The sequence below is a fragment of the Camelina sativa genome, chromosome 17 (assembly GCF_030686135.1).
Source record: "Camelina sativa cultivar CO46 ecotype springtype chromosome 17, ASM3068613v1".
NCBI classification, from domain to species: domain Eukaryota; kingdom Viridiplantae; phylum Streptophyta; class Magnoliopsida; order Brassicales; family Brassicaceae; genus Camelina; species Camelina sativa.
In genome coordinates, this window is record NC_141896.1 from 19,489,033 (window position 1) to 19,505,072 (window position 16,040).

At 37.6% G+C, this 16,040-nt stretch overlaps 2 protein-coding genes, 3 non-coding genes and 5 pseudogenes across 6 annotated transcripts; 2 read left to right on the forward strand and 8 right to left on the reverse strand.

Annotated features, from left to right (window-relative positions):
• Nucleotides 1–50: 50 nt before the first annotated feature.
• On the reverse strand, nucleotides 51–2,677 carry LOC147924038 (FRIGIDA-like protein 2). The gene is made up of 4 exons (XM_087497296.1): nucleotides 2,312–2,677; nucleotides 870–1,892; nucleotides 614–783; nucleotides 51–515 (listed from the first exon to the last, which is right to left on the reverse strand). Exons 2-4 carry the CDS (start codon nucleotides 1,873–1,875, stop codon nucleotides 297–299), a joined length of 1,395 nt encoding a protein of 464 aa, XP_087353422.1. The 5' UTR covers nucleotides 1,876–1,892; nucleotides 2,312–2,677; the 3' UTR covers nucleotides 51–296.
• Nucleotides 2,678–2,777: 100 nt separating this feature from the next.
• LOC147924039 (auxin-responsive protein SAUR63 pseudogene) lies at nucleotides 2,778–3,626 on the reverse strand (annotated as a pseudogene). Its single transcript, XR_015587735.1, has one exon. The product of XR_015587735.1 is annotated as an auxin-responsive protein SAUR63 pseudogene (transcript).
• Nucleotides 3,627–4,099: 473 nt separating this feature from the next.
• Nucleotides 4,100–4,713, reverse strand: LOC147924040 (auxin-responsive protein SAUR61 pseudogene; annotated as a pseudogene).
• A 1,348-nt stretch (nucleotides 4,714–6,061) lies between these two features.
• LOC147924041 (uncharacterized) lies at nucleotides 6,062–7,410 on the reverse strand (annotated as a pseudogene).
• Nucleotides 7,411–7,582: 172 nt separating this feature from the next.
• On the forward strand, nucleotides 7,583–11,736 carry LOC147924042 (putative methyltransferase PMT24). Its single transcript, XM_087494346.1, has 10 exons — nucleotides 7,583–7,827; nucleotides 7,927–8,017; nucleotides 8,553–9,501; nucleotides 9,626–9,775; nucleotides 9,866–10,136; nucleotides 10,216–10,326; nucleotides 10,421–10,595; nucleotides 10,673–10,942; nucleotides 11,033–11,227; nucleotides 11,320–11,736. Exons 3-10 carry the CDS (start codon nucleotides 8,593–8,595, stop codon nucleotides 11,546–11,548), a joined length of 2,310 nt encoding a protein of 769 aa, XP_087350472.1. The 5' UTR covers nucleotides 7,583–7,827; nucleotides 7,927–8,017; nucleotides 8,553–8,592; the 3' UTR covers nucleotides 11,549–11,736.
• Nucleotides 11,737–12,952: 1,216 nt separating this feature from the next.
• LOC147924043 (small nucleolar RNA snoR4a) lies at nucleotides 12,953–13,041 on the reverse strand. Its single transcript, XR_015588025.1, has one exon. It is a non-coding gene; the product is annotated as a small nucleolar RNA snoR4a (small nucleolar RNA).
• Nucleotides 13,042–13,784: 743 nt separating this feature from the next.
• On the reverse strand, nucleotides 13,785–13,871 carry LOC147924044 (small nucleolar RNA snoR4a). The gene has a single exon (XR_015588018.1). It is a non-coding gene; the product is annotated as a small nucleolar RNA snoR4a (small nucleolar RNA).
• Nucleotides 13,872–13,912: 41 nt separating this feature from the next.
• Nucleotides 13,913–14,008, reverse strand: LOC147924045 (small nucleolar RNA U31b; annotated as a pseudogene).
• A 204-nt stretch (nucleotides 14,009–14,212) lies between these two features.
• Nucleotides 14,213–14,302, reverse strand: LOC147924046 (small nucleolar RNA U31b). The gene has a single exon (XR_015588011.1). It is a non-coding gene; the product is annotated as a small nucleolar RNA U31b (small nucleolar RNA).
• Nucleotides 14,303–15,136: 834 nt separating this feature from the next.
• LOC147924047 (auxin-responsive protein SAUR61 pseudogene) lies at nucleotides 15,137–15,673 on the forward strand (annotated as a pseudogene).
• The last annotated feature ends 367 nt before the right edge of the window (nucleotides 15,674–16,040 follow it).

Below are 16,040 nucleotides of genomic sequence, written 5' to 3' on the forward strand. Positions count from 1 at the left end.
CATCAATAGGAATTTATTCAAAAGCTCAGTAATTTTTTGGGGGCAATATATGAACAACAGATATGGTTTTAAACTTTGCAAGAAAAAGATGTCATCATAAATTTTGTAGAGACAAAACTCAACATGTGCAATCAAAAGAGAGAGCAAGTACATAAATACACGAAGTTTAGCCTAAGACGTACCCTAATAACCAGGAGCACTAGCTGTATACACGCTAACTTTGGTTCCTACTTCCTACTAGCGTTTAGACATTTAGCAAGATGAGGATTTAGTTCAAGTAGGGTATAACCTCAGGTTTAGGAACCTGAAGATTCATGTTGTGCTTGTGGATTTGTTGATGAGTAGCAATCCTCGGCCACGCCAGGGAAACGAACTAGAGGGGTCGGTTGTTCTCTTGATTTTTTTCTCTGGATCATGAGATTTACAATGAGGTCCCCAGGGAGATTGACTTCAAGATTATGATCTCTCACAAGTTTAAGTATAGTGTTCAATCTTCCAGCATCTTTTCGTAGACCCTAAAGAAAGAAGAACCAAACATAGATTCATTATCTCCAAGATCAGTACGTACATAATCAAATACACAAGATCATGCAAGTGAACAAAAGTGTTAAACCTTGGAGGATCCAGTTGATTTATTTTTCAGGAAAGACCGCCTTAAACTGATGATCTCTTCAGTTACGAGCTCTGAGGGTGAGAATGAGAACTCTTTCTTAAGCTTAAACAAACATATAAGCCGGGCTGCAGGAAAATATTGGCTTTTCGTGATGAGCTCTTCAACAAACTCTGCAGAAGAATGAATCAAACGTTTAGTATCGAAACGATTGAATAAAGTGTAGTTGAGTAGATGTGATGATGACTACAAAACTAACCTTGGATCAGCTCATGCTTGAGACCAATAGAGTGAAAGAGTGTTGGAGCCTGTTTGTATTGAGCAATAAACGAAGCAAGTAGAGCAGTGTCATCTTCATTGATCAAATTCTTTAATCCATAAGCCACCATAAACATAAGAAAGGCTAAGGCCTCAAGAGGCCGTTTTGTCATCTTCCTTTTCCATGAATTTGCCATTTTTCTGGCCCTGAGCTGCAGTTGAGACTTAACCAGTTGCTGAATTTTGGCGAGCTCACCAAGAAAAAGAACCAAAATCTCCACGAACAAGTCCCCTAAAAACACTTCGTCAGAAAGACCATCTTCCATTTGTTCCAGAACATATTCTGCTGGATCACGTGAACTTCTAAGACATAAGGAGACCCCTCGGGGAGTAAGATGAGCTGTGATTTCTTGAAGTTGGCTTTCAGCTGAATCTTCTTGGCTAGTGTCACTGATACATGCATCAGCTTGCTGCTTCATTTTCATATCACAAAGTACTTTCCTTTGTGCCTCAGTCAGCTTTTGGACTCGTCCTAATTCTTTGGATTTCAAGTCAAGCTGTTCACCAGAGATGTTGATCAGATTGTTCAATTCTTGGACTCTCTTTTCTTTCACCTCAAGTTCTTGATCAACAGCCGCAAGCTGCTTGCCAGACACTTCAATTTTGGAAAGTATCAGAAGCAAATCTTTCTTCTTTCTATCAGTCTCCTCTTCCATTTTTCTCCTAAGCTGGATAAGTTTGTTTTTCACTGACTCTATCTGATCTTCTTTACCTTGAACCTCTTGACTCAAATCAGTTGATCCAGTCTCTGCTGCTTTAAGCTCTTCTTCCGCTGTTGCAGAAAGGCTTCTCCCAAACTGAGTGATGCCCTGCTGCTTTTGCCTCCGTTTATTATGTTTTGTTCTAGATCCAGCAACATCAATATCAAATCTCCTCCTCTTTTTGGCTGCACGAACCTTGTTTGGATTTTTCTTCTCTCTTCTAGCCTCTTCTTTGTTGCAATCCATTGTAGTAATATAAACCTCTTAAGAAAATTCAAAAAACCCCAATCAGATAAGTCTCCAAACACACAAAAAGACCAGTCAAGGAACCAATAACTTACATTGTGATTAACCAAAAGGTTCCTAATGAAAATAAAAACTCTATATACTACATAGTGCTTACCGTTTCAAAGACAAGAACAGTGAACAATGCACGATTACATCAAGAAAGAAATTGAACAGTCTTCAAAACAACTTTAGATGGGAAATGCAATTAATAGAATAGCTTATTAGAACGATCGGTCTACCTAGGATACACAAAACCAATGGAGAAACGCAGAAATCAAACTCTTATGAGATCTAAAACACACACACAAGAGAACCACTAAAGACTAAAGATACATTCTTAGCAAAACCAGGCGAAAGGGCCGGGGAAAAGACCAGACATAAGCCGTTAACATACCTTAGAAATAAGAAAAAGTAAAGCTTTCCAACGGAGTCAGTCAGAGTCAGGGCAAAAATGAAAAATTTACAACCCTTAAGTTATTTTTTTCTCTATACACTGAAACTGATGAGATTAGTACTAAACTACTAAGCATTAGCAGTTTAGCGGGAAAATGGGTAAATAAACCCGGGAAAAAACAGATCCCTCAAGTATGGTTAATTCACCAAATAACCCTCATTTTTTTTAACTACTCTAAAAAACACACCCCTTGTTCATATCGTTAGAAGAACCCTCTCTTGTTCTTGTGCAGTCCTTTACATGTGATGTGAGATATTCGATTTACTCATACCGAATGAAACTTTTGGCTTAAAGATTCAGAGATTTATCTGAAACTGTCACAACAAGTGACTTTTGAAGTTATACGTTTTTTTTTTTTCCTTTTAAAAAGAAGTTGATTTGATTTGTTTTATGAGACAAAATAAGATTATAAAATAATAATTTGTATTTCTGAAATGATCTGTCTATCAAATCCACTATTAACTTTACAAAACACATAGATTTTTGCTAAATTCTAAAATACAAGCAATTGTTGATTAATACTAAATTGTTGTTGTTGCAAAGAGCATCTAGCAGTAGAGATTGACAACAACAGAGCCTTTTCTGTATCTCCATCTATTCTTCGTTGGATCATTTTGATTATGTACTCTAAGAATGACGAATCAAATGGCAATGTGATTGGTCCTTCCGTCGGGAGACCGAACTCTTCTTCAGATATTTTCAAGAGCTCTTGGACAATAGAGTTGCTCAGGTAACTTATTGGAAAAGCAAACCGGATGTTATCCGCCGTGTAAACCACGAAACAGCCCTTCTCTACAGCGGCTGAGCTTCTTGGAGTAGCACTTGACTTCTGAAATGAGATTCTTTTCCTGCTTAAGGCTGCTCTATGTTGCCATTTCTTGGCCATCTTGATTAGCTTCTTTGTGTTCATCATCATTTTAAACAAAGATTTAGATCGGAAAGTGAGATGGAGTGAGAATGAAGGAGAAATTTTTTTGTGAGTTCTTTTTTTTTTTGTAGAGCTCTTTGAATGAAAGTTCTTGTTGATGAAGAATGCCATTAGCTTGTTTCATTATATAGAAGGAGAGAAACTATTAGATAGGCTTTGTAACAAGCTCCTGAGCAATCTAACCAGACACGGCACATGCTAATGTCTCTACTCTATGTGATCAATAAGGGTCTCCCAAGTTGGTAATCAACTTGTGGACTATAGAATTTATGGTGAGAAGACATGATCATGTGGTATGAATCCTATATGGACATTAACGTGATGGGATTTAGGTACTGAGACGTTATATATACAAGAGAAGCCAAAAATACCAAACTGTGTACACCTTTATTTGCTAGGATAAGGGTCCCAGGTTGGTTAGTGGTCCATCAGCTAAATCAAATGTGAGTCACAATTTTTTTAGATTTTTTGTACTTATCACCAAGAAAACAAATCTGATTAAAGTTAATGATCAGATAGAGAGATACAAAGAAAGACATGTGCCGGTGTAGCAAAGATGACGAGCATGTAGGTCCTTTGATTTTCTTGCTAGGAAAAAAAGAAGAGAATTATTCCTTCTACAATTTCACATTTCCTTAGACCATACAAATTCTCATGTCTTGTATTACTTCTACTCATGTTTATGACTTTAAGCTTTAGAGCAAAAAAGGTTGAGTAAACTGTCACAACAAATGATGTCAAAGTTATCTCATTTTTCTCTTTATTTACAGTAAACGTTGATTTTGATGAGACAGTGTAAATGAGAGAGATAAAGAAATGGTTTTTATTTCTAAAATAATCTGTCTAACCTGATAGAGTGGATTAATCTTTACAAACATAGAAACTGCTATACACTAACTAATTTCTCTAAAATACAAGCAATTGTTCTTGTTGTTGAAAAGAGCATGGCAAAGAACATCTAGCACTAGAGATTGACATTAGCAGAGCCTTTTCTGTATCTCCATCCATTCTTCGTTTGATCAATTTGATGAGATACTCCAAGAAACCCGAATGGAATGGCAATGTGATTGGTCCATCGGTGGAGAGACCAAACTCTTCTTCAGAGATCTTCAAGAGCTCTTGGAAAACAGGGTTGCTCAGGTAACTTATTGGAAACGCAAAGCGGATTTTATCGGATGTGTAAACCACAAAACAGCCTTTCTCTGCAGCGGTTGATCTGCTATTAGTAGAAGAAGTTGATCTCTGAAATGAGATTCTTTTCCTGCTTAAAGCTGCTCTCTGTTGCCATTTCTTTGCCATCTTCAAGAGCTTCTTTGCGTTCATCATTATTTTCAGGGAAGAGTTTTTTTTGTTTTCAGATTGGAAAGTAAAAGAGACTTGTAAGCTGTGTTTTAGAACTCTTTGAATGCAAGTTATGGTTGATGAAGAATCCAATAGGCTTGTTAGGCTATATATAAAGGAGAAACTTTAGGAGTTTAGATAGATTAGAGAAACCAAACAGACAGAACACATGCTTCTGTCTTTGTTTTATGTGATCATAAGGGGTCACAAAGTTGGTAACCAATACTCTACTAACCAGCTCGTGGATTAGAATTTCTGTTGATAAGACATAACCATGTGAGTGTGAGTATAAATCTTATACAGAAACATTTAGAAACAATGATTTGTACAATAAGTGAATGAGAGATATAGAACTTGTAGGCCTTTTGATGTTCTCAAAGAAATAAAACCCCCCTAAACCTGCAGTTTTCAATGGATTCCTAGGTTCCTTTCAGGGGACTAGTGTTCAGATATGTAGAGAATAATTAGGAAAACTAAAACGTCTGAAACCAATATTAATGCACACACGTCTAGAGAAGTTAAACTTGCATAAATTTCAGTGGTAAAGGTAATGTCTGAAAAGATTTATAGATTGAAAGTTTCAAGTTTATTCCTGTAGATTTCTAAGGTTCTTGACTTTTTTTCATAAGAAAAAGTATGTCTTGATAGATGTTGTAGATACTGTCTTATAGTTTATTCATCAAGTTAATCTTTTGAACTATATTAGTAGTGTTTGTTATTCTTGTGGTTGCAGAGAACCATTGTAAAGCTCATCTAGCACTAGATATTGGCATTGTAAGAGCCTTTTCTATGTCTCCATTCAATATTCTCAATCAATTTGTTGAGATAGCAAAACCAAATTTAGAGGCAAGGTGATTGGTCCACCAACTCTTCCTTACAGGTGTTTAAGAGCTCTTGAAAAAACAGAGTTGCTCAGGTAACTTCTCGGAAAAGCAAAGCGTTCTTTATCTCTATAGCAATTAAGCTGGGAGCAGAAGTATATGATATTTGGAATATGTAACTGGAGAATCTGAATAGCTTTTCTTGGACTTCAAAGGGGTTTACATTGGCATTTGGATGAATGCTACTGTAATATCAAAGTCTCAACAGGTTGTTATTGGAGTATCTGGAGTTGCTCCTGTTTGTATCAGAATCTTTATATAATTTTATAGTAACTTCTCATCTTAAACAAAACAAGAGCACACAAACCTGTACGAGAATCTTTTCTATTGATGAATTGAAAAGAAGAATGCAAGACATTTTTGCAAATAATATAGACAGAAGTATTCTCAAAAACTTTGTCATATTTATGCGAAAAGATAGACACGTCACATGTTCAAAATTACGCCTTATATATATATATATATAGATTGCAGCGAGAACAATCACACAAATTAAACAAAACACTGTACTCCGACACAATTATACTTCTTCTTCTTTTGGTATATATGTTTGTCTCTGTCTTAAATAATCACATACTTGTTAAGCTTTGACGGCTCTGATTAATACTCTCAGCGGATCCACCATGCTTTGTTATCAGAGAAACTTGCAGGCAGGGAGGGAGTGCTCAAAGCTTTTGCCTCTGCTGCTTTTTTCTCCTTGAATCTTCTTCTTCATCACTCCATGACGTTTTGTTATTTTCCAAGACAGAGTTGGTTTCACCATTGTAGTCGCTTCTTGACCACAAACTGAACATGTTCAAGCAGTCAAGTTCATCTCGCATGAATGTGTAGCCAAGCTGTTCCAGTTCTTTATAATAGTTCAGATGATGGTCAAAGAAAACTGTTGCTACCATCTGACAAAGACACACAGAAACAACATAATATTAGAACCTGAAAACAAATCAACTTGGTGCACAAGAAATATAAAAAAAAATTGAGATCTTGTTTACTTACTTGATTTAGAGCTAAGCGAGCAGCTATCCTCTGCCTTGCAATGTGTTCTCTTCGATGATCGATGTGCCTCTTCTCATGAATTTTATGTTGTGCCTTTGCGATCAAGTTTTTCAAATCAATCCTCCCATCATCAGGCTTCGCCGTAATTCCGGTTTAGTAGTAACCTTTGGTGTAATTGCTCTCGCATCCACCGGTTTAGCAACCTTTGGTGTAATTGCTCTCGCATCGACCGGTTTAGTGACTTTTGGGAGTGTCTCTTGCTTTGACTCGGACTCTGTTTTGTGAAGAAGACTCGGTGTCAACTTCCTAATAGATTTCGCCTGAAGAAGAAGATTTCAGAAAAAGTAAAAAACGTAAGCAAATTAATTAACAAATAAAAATCAATCTAATTAACAAAAACAAAACACATCAGTCAGTCAAGCTTTTTTACCCTAAATTTAGAAAACAAAACAACTGTCGAAACTAGGGTTTGACCTAGACGAGTGAGATACCTTAGTAGATGAGTCGACTTCGTCGGTCTTCTTTTGTCTCTTCACCGATGGAGTTCCTTCGTCGGAAAGTTGTTGACGTTTCTTCGGAGCGGCTACAACGTCGCACTTTTCCTTGCCATATCTCCCCGATCGAGTCAGAATTCGTGGGTCATCTGGCTTAGGGTTTATAGGTAGCGACGATGAGATATCGAGTAAATTGAATCTGACACCTTTGCTTTTAAATCTCTCTTCTTTTGGAAATAAATTGAAAGCAGTCGAGGACGTAGCAATCTCCATTGTTGGCTAACGCACAGAGTAAAGGGAAAAAAATAAACGAAGGCGATGGAATTTGAAGATGATGAGACGAAAGATAAGGAAATAATCTGACACAAAATCTAAAAGAGAGAGAGAGTAGAGAGAGAAGCAAATTTGTGGAGTCTTTGGGACCAAGTTACCTCTATAACCAGGTTTTATATAGTCTTTCTCACTCCTTACCTCTGCTGCTTCGTTCTCTAATATGAGAAAAAGTGGGCCTAATGGGCCTTGTCCGAGTTTTTTCACAAGCTTTAGCTGTTTGCCATCAAGTAAACGATGTCGTTTTATGTGCGAACTAATTAAAAAAAAAAAAAAAAAAAAAAAAGTCTTTCATCTGTCCTCGAGTCTTCTTCTTATTATGTATAGCTGCTACATGTCGGTGACCGACGACGCGGGGTTAAGTGAATAAATAAACAAACGAACGCTGTTGCAAAGTTAATTAATTTTTGGTGTGAAATCAGAAATCAGATCCCACTTTCTGGTAATTTAACACCGTCCGTAACTGTGGAGAGTGGAGAGCAACTAATAGTAAGAATTGCTCACTCACCACTTGCTCTTGAGTTATATATATATACATAAACTTGTGGGATCATCATTGTATCTTACTCTCGTTCTTTCTTCTACTAGATCCGGATCTGGAACTTTCTTTACTCTGTCTCTCTCTCTGTTCACAAAGTTTCAATCTTTCGGAGATCTCAGCCAACCCTTTTCTTCTCTGGTTAGTTTCTCTCTCTCTGTTTCTCTTTGAGATGTTCTTGCTTCTGGGTATCTCTCTGCAAATGCAAGATTCCTAAGTGATCCGAAAGCTTTTCTCTTTGTTAGTTTTATACGTCTTACTGATGTGTATGCTCTTGATTTTGCTTTTATATATTGTGATTTGGATTTTGACATGTTTGATTTGGGTTTTACTTTGTTATGGATTTTGCTGACTTGGTTCAGTTACTATTTTTAGATCTGCAATTGTTTACATCTGCTTCAGCATAGAAATTGGACTTAACCCGTCAAACTAATCTCAAAGAAACAAGCTCAAGTATGAGACTAGTCTTAGTCAATAGTGTGTTAGATGGTTTGATGTCCATTGTGTACGAATCCAGTATCATTTGAGATCTTCCCTTGTTCTCTTATTGCGATGGAATACTTGTTATTTATTTTGTTACTAGTCCGAGTTGCTAAACAGTTAAAAACCAAACCTTTAGATAGTCTTTCCGATCACAAATCTCATTGTACTCTCTTCTTGATTGGTTGTGTTGCAGGTGCATGTGACTAGGGGTCGTGTGCTGTGGGTTTAGGAACATGGCAATGGGGAGATATTCTCGTGTAGACGGGAAGAAGTCATCGGGATATGGCTTAACCATTACCATTGTTTTGATTGTTTCTCTTTGTTTGGTTGGTGCTTGGATGTTCATGTCTTCATGGTCTGCCCCAACTGAGTCTATTGACTTCTCTTCAAGCGAGACTTCCAAAGATGTAGAAACCACTACTAAGAGTGATTTCAAAAGTGAAGAAGTTGATCGAGGTTCCAAGAGTTTTTCGGATGAAAAGAACGAGGAACCTGAGGTCGTCACGGAGAGCAACGAAGAGAAGCCTGATCCTGAGAAATCTGGTGAGGAGACCTCTGGTGAGAAAACGGAGTCAGTTGAGGAAAAAAAGGAATTTGATGACAAAAATGGTGATGGGGATAGAAAAGATGGACAGGGTGAGAAAGATACGGAATCAGAAAGTGATGAAGCCAAGCAAAAAGAGAAAACACAACTAGAAGAGAGCTCGGAGGAAAACAAATCTGGGGAGAGTAATAATGGAACAGAAGAGAGTGCTGGTGAATCTGAAGAAAACACCGAGAAGAAGTCAGAAGGTGAAACTGAAGAGAACACTGAGAAGAGTAAGGATGTTTTCCCAGCTGGTGACCAGGCTGAAATCACAAAGGAGTCAAGCACTGGAAGTGGGGCTTGGTCAACCCAGTTGGTTGAATCGCAGAACGAGAAGAAAGCACAAGTGTCTTCAATTAAATGGAAAGTCTGCAACGTGACAGCTGGACCAGACTACATCCCTTGCCTCGACAATTGGCAAGCTATCAGAAAGCTTCATTCAACAAAGCATTATGAACATCGTGAGAGGCATTGTCCCGAGGAAGCTCCACGCTGCCTTGTGGCTCTTCCCGAAGGGTATAAGCGATCCATCAAGTGGCCTAAGAGCAGAGAAAAGGTATAAAAAAAAAAATCAATATACATAATTACATATTAGAAAGACAAAACCCTGCTTGTGCTCCTTTATGTTTTTTATTTGTGTGAATGATATCTATTAATTACTCTGTTTTGTGTTGTCACAGATCTGGTACACCAATATCCCTCACACCAAGCTCGCAGAAGTCAAGGGACATCAAAACTGGGTGAAGATGAGTGGTGAATACTTAACATTCCCTGGTGGAGGTACTCAGTTCAAGAATGGTGCTCTTCACTACATTGATTTCCTCCAAGAGGTACAACTTACTATTGATTTATCTTTCATTGATTGTGTACACAACTTTCACATTCAACTACTGACGTTATTATATAATATGTTTTTGCAGTCATATCCTGATATTGCGTGGGGAAATAGGACCCGTGTTATATTAGATGTTGGGTGTGGGGTTGCTAGCTTCGGGGGATATCTTTTTGACAGAGATGTACTTGCTTTGTCATTTGCACCCAAAGACGAACACGAGGCACAGGTGCAATTTGCTCTGGAACGTGGTATTCCTGCAATGTCAAATGTTATGGGAACCACGAGATTACCTTTTCCAGGGTCTGTTTTCGACCTTATCCATTGTGCTCGTTGTAGAGTCCCTTGGCATATCGAAGGTAAGAAGTTTCCCATATTGTAGTGTAATTCAGCTTTTCTTTTGTTTCATTGAATAACTTGTTGTCGTCTGAACTGAAGGTGGTAAACTACTTTTGGAACTGAATCGTGCGTTGAGGCCGGGAGGATTCTTTGTCTGGTCGGCGACTCCAGTCTACAGGAAGACCGAGGAAGATGTTGGCATATGGAAAGGTTGGGAAATTTGTTATCTCTTTTGTTTGGCCATGAATAGGGCTTTGGCAATTTTTGTTAACTAACTTGTGGGATGCTATTCTATGTTTTGTAGCTATGTCGAAGCTAACAAAGGCAATGTGCTGGAAACTGATGACAATTAAGAAAGATGAACTGAATGAAGTTGGTGCTGCCATTTACCAGAAGCCAATGTCGAATAAATGCTACAATGAAAGATCTCAAAATGAGCCACCTCTCTGCAAAGACTCCGATGATCAAAATGCCGCCTGGTAGTTTATCTGTTTCCCTTCTTATATCATTGATTATGCAATGCATTTCTTGATGCTAACATACTTGTTTGACGCAGGAATGTTCCACTTGAGGCATGTATGCACAAGGTAACAGAAGATTCATCAAAACGCGGAGCAGTTTGGCCTGAAAGTTGGCCTGAAAGAGTGGAGACTGTTCCTCAGTGGTTAGATTCTCAGAAAGGTGTATATGGAAAACCTGCACAAGAGGATTTCACAGCAGACCATGAACGCTGGAAGACTATTGTTTCAAAGTCATACCTCAACGGTATGGGAATTGATTGGTCTTACGTGAGAAATGTAATGGACATGAGAGCTGTCTATGGAGGGTAAGCAAAAGCTTATACAATCTTTCATCAAAACAAAACTGACTCTATTGATTGATTTCTAATGAAATCTCTTTCTCTTGTGGGTTTCAGTTTTGCTGCTGCATTGAAGGATCTGAAACTGTGGGTGATGAATGTAGTTCCTATCGACTCACCTGATACACTTCCGATTATATACGAACGTGGTTTGTTTGGAATCTATCATGATTGGTGTGAATCATTCAGCACTTACCCTCGGACTTACGACCTTCTCCACGCTGATCATCTTTTCTCTTCACTGAAAAAGAGGTATACATACATTTATTCATCCCCTTTGTCTATCCGATATATAATTTGTGATTGCAAATTCTGATGCTATGTTATAAACAAAATCACTTTAGGTGCAACTTGGTTGGGGTAATGGCTGAAGTAGACCGGATTCTTAGACCAGAAGGAACTTTTATAGTAAGGGATGACATGGAAACGATAGGAGAAATTGAGAAGATGGTGAAATCGATGAAATGGAATGTAAGAATGACACATTCCAAAGATGGAGAAGGATTGCTCTCTGTTCAGAAGTCATGGTGGCGTCCTACCGAGGCCGAGACAATCCAGGCGGCAATAGCTTGAGATCAAGGATACGGAGAAGAGTGTGAGTTAATATAGTTTTATGAGTAAGTTGTTTATCTTACGATCCAATTGATTGTTTCTTACATGTATTAGTCCAATATTTGTATTCCGTTTTTGCATTGAAGAAAGTTGTATACATTATACAAGACAATTGTCTCAAAAGTGTAATCTTATAATCAGCTTTTGCATTGGTCCTTAGCACCCACAAAAATCCTAATTCTAATTCTTGTGGCAAGCACTTTCCTCTGTAAGAGATGTAAGATGCAACCTTTCTGTGTGAAGAGTTTAAGTGGCATAAACATATTCGAATGCTTTTTGACACAATTACCAAATTTTAACATGCATAATCCAATGCTTCACATCCCAAACAAGCTAGAATCCACCTCCAAAATCCAATGAAACAAAAGACATGGATTACACTTCTTGCCATTGATTTGTTGAACTTGCTGTTTAGATATTCATTTGTATGTTAAAATTATAGAACCAATGATCCTAGATAAAGACTTTATACATCCAAACCAGGATTTTGTTTTTACAGCCTTAGCCTCCATACATTATGCATCACTTATTATGGATCCTCAAAGCTCCTTTAGCACACTTGCTTTGATCATTTTGGGATGGCTTTTACTTCGACATGTATGCCATGGCTCAATGCTTCTAACCCAAAATGAGGCAAGGGAAAAAAGACAATAGGTGATAAGAGATATTGAAAGGCAAGGGAAAGGAGACAATTGTGTTGAAGCGTGGCATGGAGAAGAGACACTAATGTGTCGGATCTTTTGGAACACTACAGAGTAAGGTCTTTCAAAGAGAACACAAAAGCATCACCCGAACGAGAATGTGTACATCGTCTTATTCAAACTTCATTGTCACGTTTATATTTCAGGTCAAAACAAAAGAGTGGAAGTAAACTCTTGTCATTATCTTTTAATATCAGCAGAAATGAAACCATACAAGTTATTGATACAAACAAGAGCAAACTCCAAATAGTCTAATAAACACTTGTTGCGACTTTGATATTCCAGTAGTAAATACCTTCAATGCTCTTCACTTTCTCTGACATGAACTTGTCAATAAAACACGGATCAATATGCTAAGTCGGCATCTCCACAAGGTATCATATAAAAACGACAGAGAGATGGTTCCAAAGATTATCACCACGGAAGCAACTTCAACACCAAGAGAACCAAGTCAGATAGCTTATGGTTATAAAGAAGCTAACAGTGTCACAAAGCCTGATTACACTTTCTGCCTAAGAAAAACGAAATGTCCAAACACATTTTTTTAATCAACTTTGGACATCAGATACCATAGGCAAATCATCACCAAACAATACAAAACACAAAGACAAAAATCAAAACTTTAGTTATAAAATTCACAAAATTGAAAACGCAAAGACTTTTAGGATCAGAGAATAAAGGCAAAGCAATCACTCTGCAAAAGCAGATCAGACTGGGTGTCACAAAACATTAATGCCATTTTTCATCATATAATGGTTACTCCATTAACCATTGCCCCCTTATAGCTCTGAAGCTTATCCTTATCCTCTGGCCGAGGACCCGACACATCTTCCATCTTTTGCTTCCCTTTGTCGCCAAAGAGTGGACACCGGAAAACATCAAGACAAAGACTGTGACACCTTCAACAATATCCATACAACCGCTCATACCGCAGAGTCACCGTCGTCTCCTCTTTACTATGGAAACTCTACTGAGGCATCAAAGACCAAAGGGCTTGAATTGAAACCATCAAGCAAAACCTTAACCCGACCATTATCAATATCAACCTCCTCTACCTCTCCCAAATCAGCCCCAACCAACCACCCTCTCCTCCTCAATCTTCCAGATCCGCGGCAGTACAAACAACAGTGCCATCATATCCTGCATCACTGGATTCATGCCTCTACCAATTAAGGTCTTAACATAACACTCAATCAAAGCCGAATTATCAAACCATGGAACCTTGATCTTAAGCTTCCCCTTGGACCCCGAAGAACTCCCATGCGTAACCTTGAAGACAACATTTTTATTAAATTAAATTAAAATTTTATTAAGAAAAGGCTCAACATAAAATAAATCTTATAAAATAAAATAAAAAAGAGTAGCTTCAAAATTGTAGCCTATACTCTTTCACTTAAATATACTATGGGCCGGGCCTATACTCTTCCCCTCATTCCTCCCTTCAAAGATCAAAACTTTGGATCAAATTCACAAAATTGAAAACACAAAGACTTTTAGGATCAGAGAATAATGGCAAATCAATCACTCCGCCGAAGCAGATCAGACTGGGTGTCACAAAACATTAATGCCATTTCATCATATCCCATTGCAGAAAAGATTAAGATAAAACGAAAGTGTTTTGAGAGAATCAGACAAAAAAAAAAAAGTCAATCACCATGTTACATTCCATCGTAATGGATGCAGATTAAGACTGGGGCGACATTTTCATATCATCACTTTCCCTCAAATCTGAGCTTAAAACAAAAGAAACACCAAAACTAATCTGAGCTAACGAAGAAACATATAGACACGAACAACACCTAATTCACTAACCAACCACAGCAACTAGAACATCCTATGAAGATAAACGAATCCGAGCTAACGAAGTAACATTTAGACACGAACAACACCTAATTAAAAAAAAACAGAGTGTGACTGTGTGAGAGAATCAGACCAAAATAGTCAATCATCATGCTACAACCATGGCAATGGATGCAAATTAAGACTGGGGCGACAATTCATTATCATCACTTTCCCTCAAATCTGAGCTAAACGAAGAAACACTATAGACACAAACAACACCTAATTCACCACACCAACACAACAACATAGAGTAACCAGGGTTTAGGGTTTATCAAGAAGAAGAAGAAATACAATAAGATTGACACAAGAGCCCCTAAACACAAACAAAGACATGATTCCAAGTTGAGTCTCTCTCTCTCTCTCTCTCTCTGTGTTTTTAAGCTATGAGGGAGAGGGTGTCAGCGACTGCGTTATATATAGAGACAGCAGTTTGATTTCAAGAAGTAGCTAAATAGGGCTTTCGGTTTCTTTTGGTTTACCTTAATTAAAACCGGTATTCCAAATTTTCTCAAGGTTTAATTTTAGCTTCTCTGAGAGCGTGAGCGGGTTTAATATTTTTTGGCTTCACTCATTTACAAAAGAATGTAACAATGTCATAAACCACTGAAACTTCCTGCAGACATCAAAGGACCTACAAAGTTCTACATCTTTCATTCACTAACACATGTCTTTGTGTTTTGATTGAATTTGTGATACTATTATTGTATACGACTCGTACGTACCCACATCCACATGGTCATATCTTTTCAGGAGAGGTTTCTAATCCATAATTTTGGTGAGGAGACAAGATTGGTTACTAACTTTTTGGGACGGGACCCCTTATGATCACATACAACAAAGACAGAGGCATGTTATTCTGTCTAGTATGGTTACTCTTAATCTTATCTTCTCCTTTATATATATAATCAAACAAGCCTATTCGATTCTTCATCAACCAAAACTTGCATTCAAAGAGTTCTACAACACATCTTACAAGTCTCTTTTACTTTCCAATCTGAAAACAAAACAAAAAAAAACTCTTCCCTGAAAATAATGATGAACGCAAAGAAGCTCTTGAAGATGGCAGAGAAATGGCAACAGAGAACAGCTTTAAGCAGGAAAAGAATCTCATTTCAGAGATCAACTTCTATTACAACTAGCAGATCAACCGCTGCAGAGAAAGGCTGTTTTGTGGTTTACACATCCGATAAAATCCGCTTTGCGTTTCCAATAAGTTACCTGAGCAACTCTGTTTTCCAAGAGCTCTTGAAGATATCTGAAGAAGAGTTTGGTCTCTCCACCGGTGGACCAATCACCTTGCCATTCGATTAGGATTTCTTGGAGTATCTCATCAAATTGATCCAACGAAGAATGGATGGAGATACAGAAAAGGCTCTGTTAATGTCATTCTCTAGTGCTCGATGCTCTTTACCATGCTCTTTTCAACAACAAGAACAATTGCCTGTATTTTAGAGAATTAGAGTGTAGCTGTTTCTGTATTTGTAAAGATTCCACTTATATCAGATTAGACAGATTATTTTAGAAATACAAACAGTTTAATCTATTTCTTCCTCTCTTTTACACTGTCTCATCAAAATCAACTTTTACTGTAAAGTGAGATAACGTTGATATCACTTGTTGACAGTTTACCCAAAACTGTTTTGCTCTAAATCTTGAAGTCATAAACTAGAAGTACTACAAGACATGAGAAGTTTGTATAAGGTCTAAGCTTAACCTAAGGAAATGTGAAATTGCAGCAGGAATACTTGATTCACTATCTATTTTTTCTTGGAAAGAAAATCAAAGGACCTACATGGCTCTCATTTGTATCTCTCTATCTGATCATTAATTCTAATCAGATTTGTTGTCCTGTTGATAAGTACAAGAAATCTAAAAAAAGTTGGGACTCACATTTTTGATTTAGCTGATGG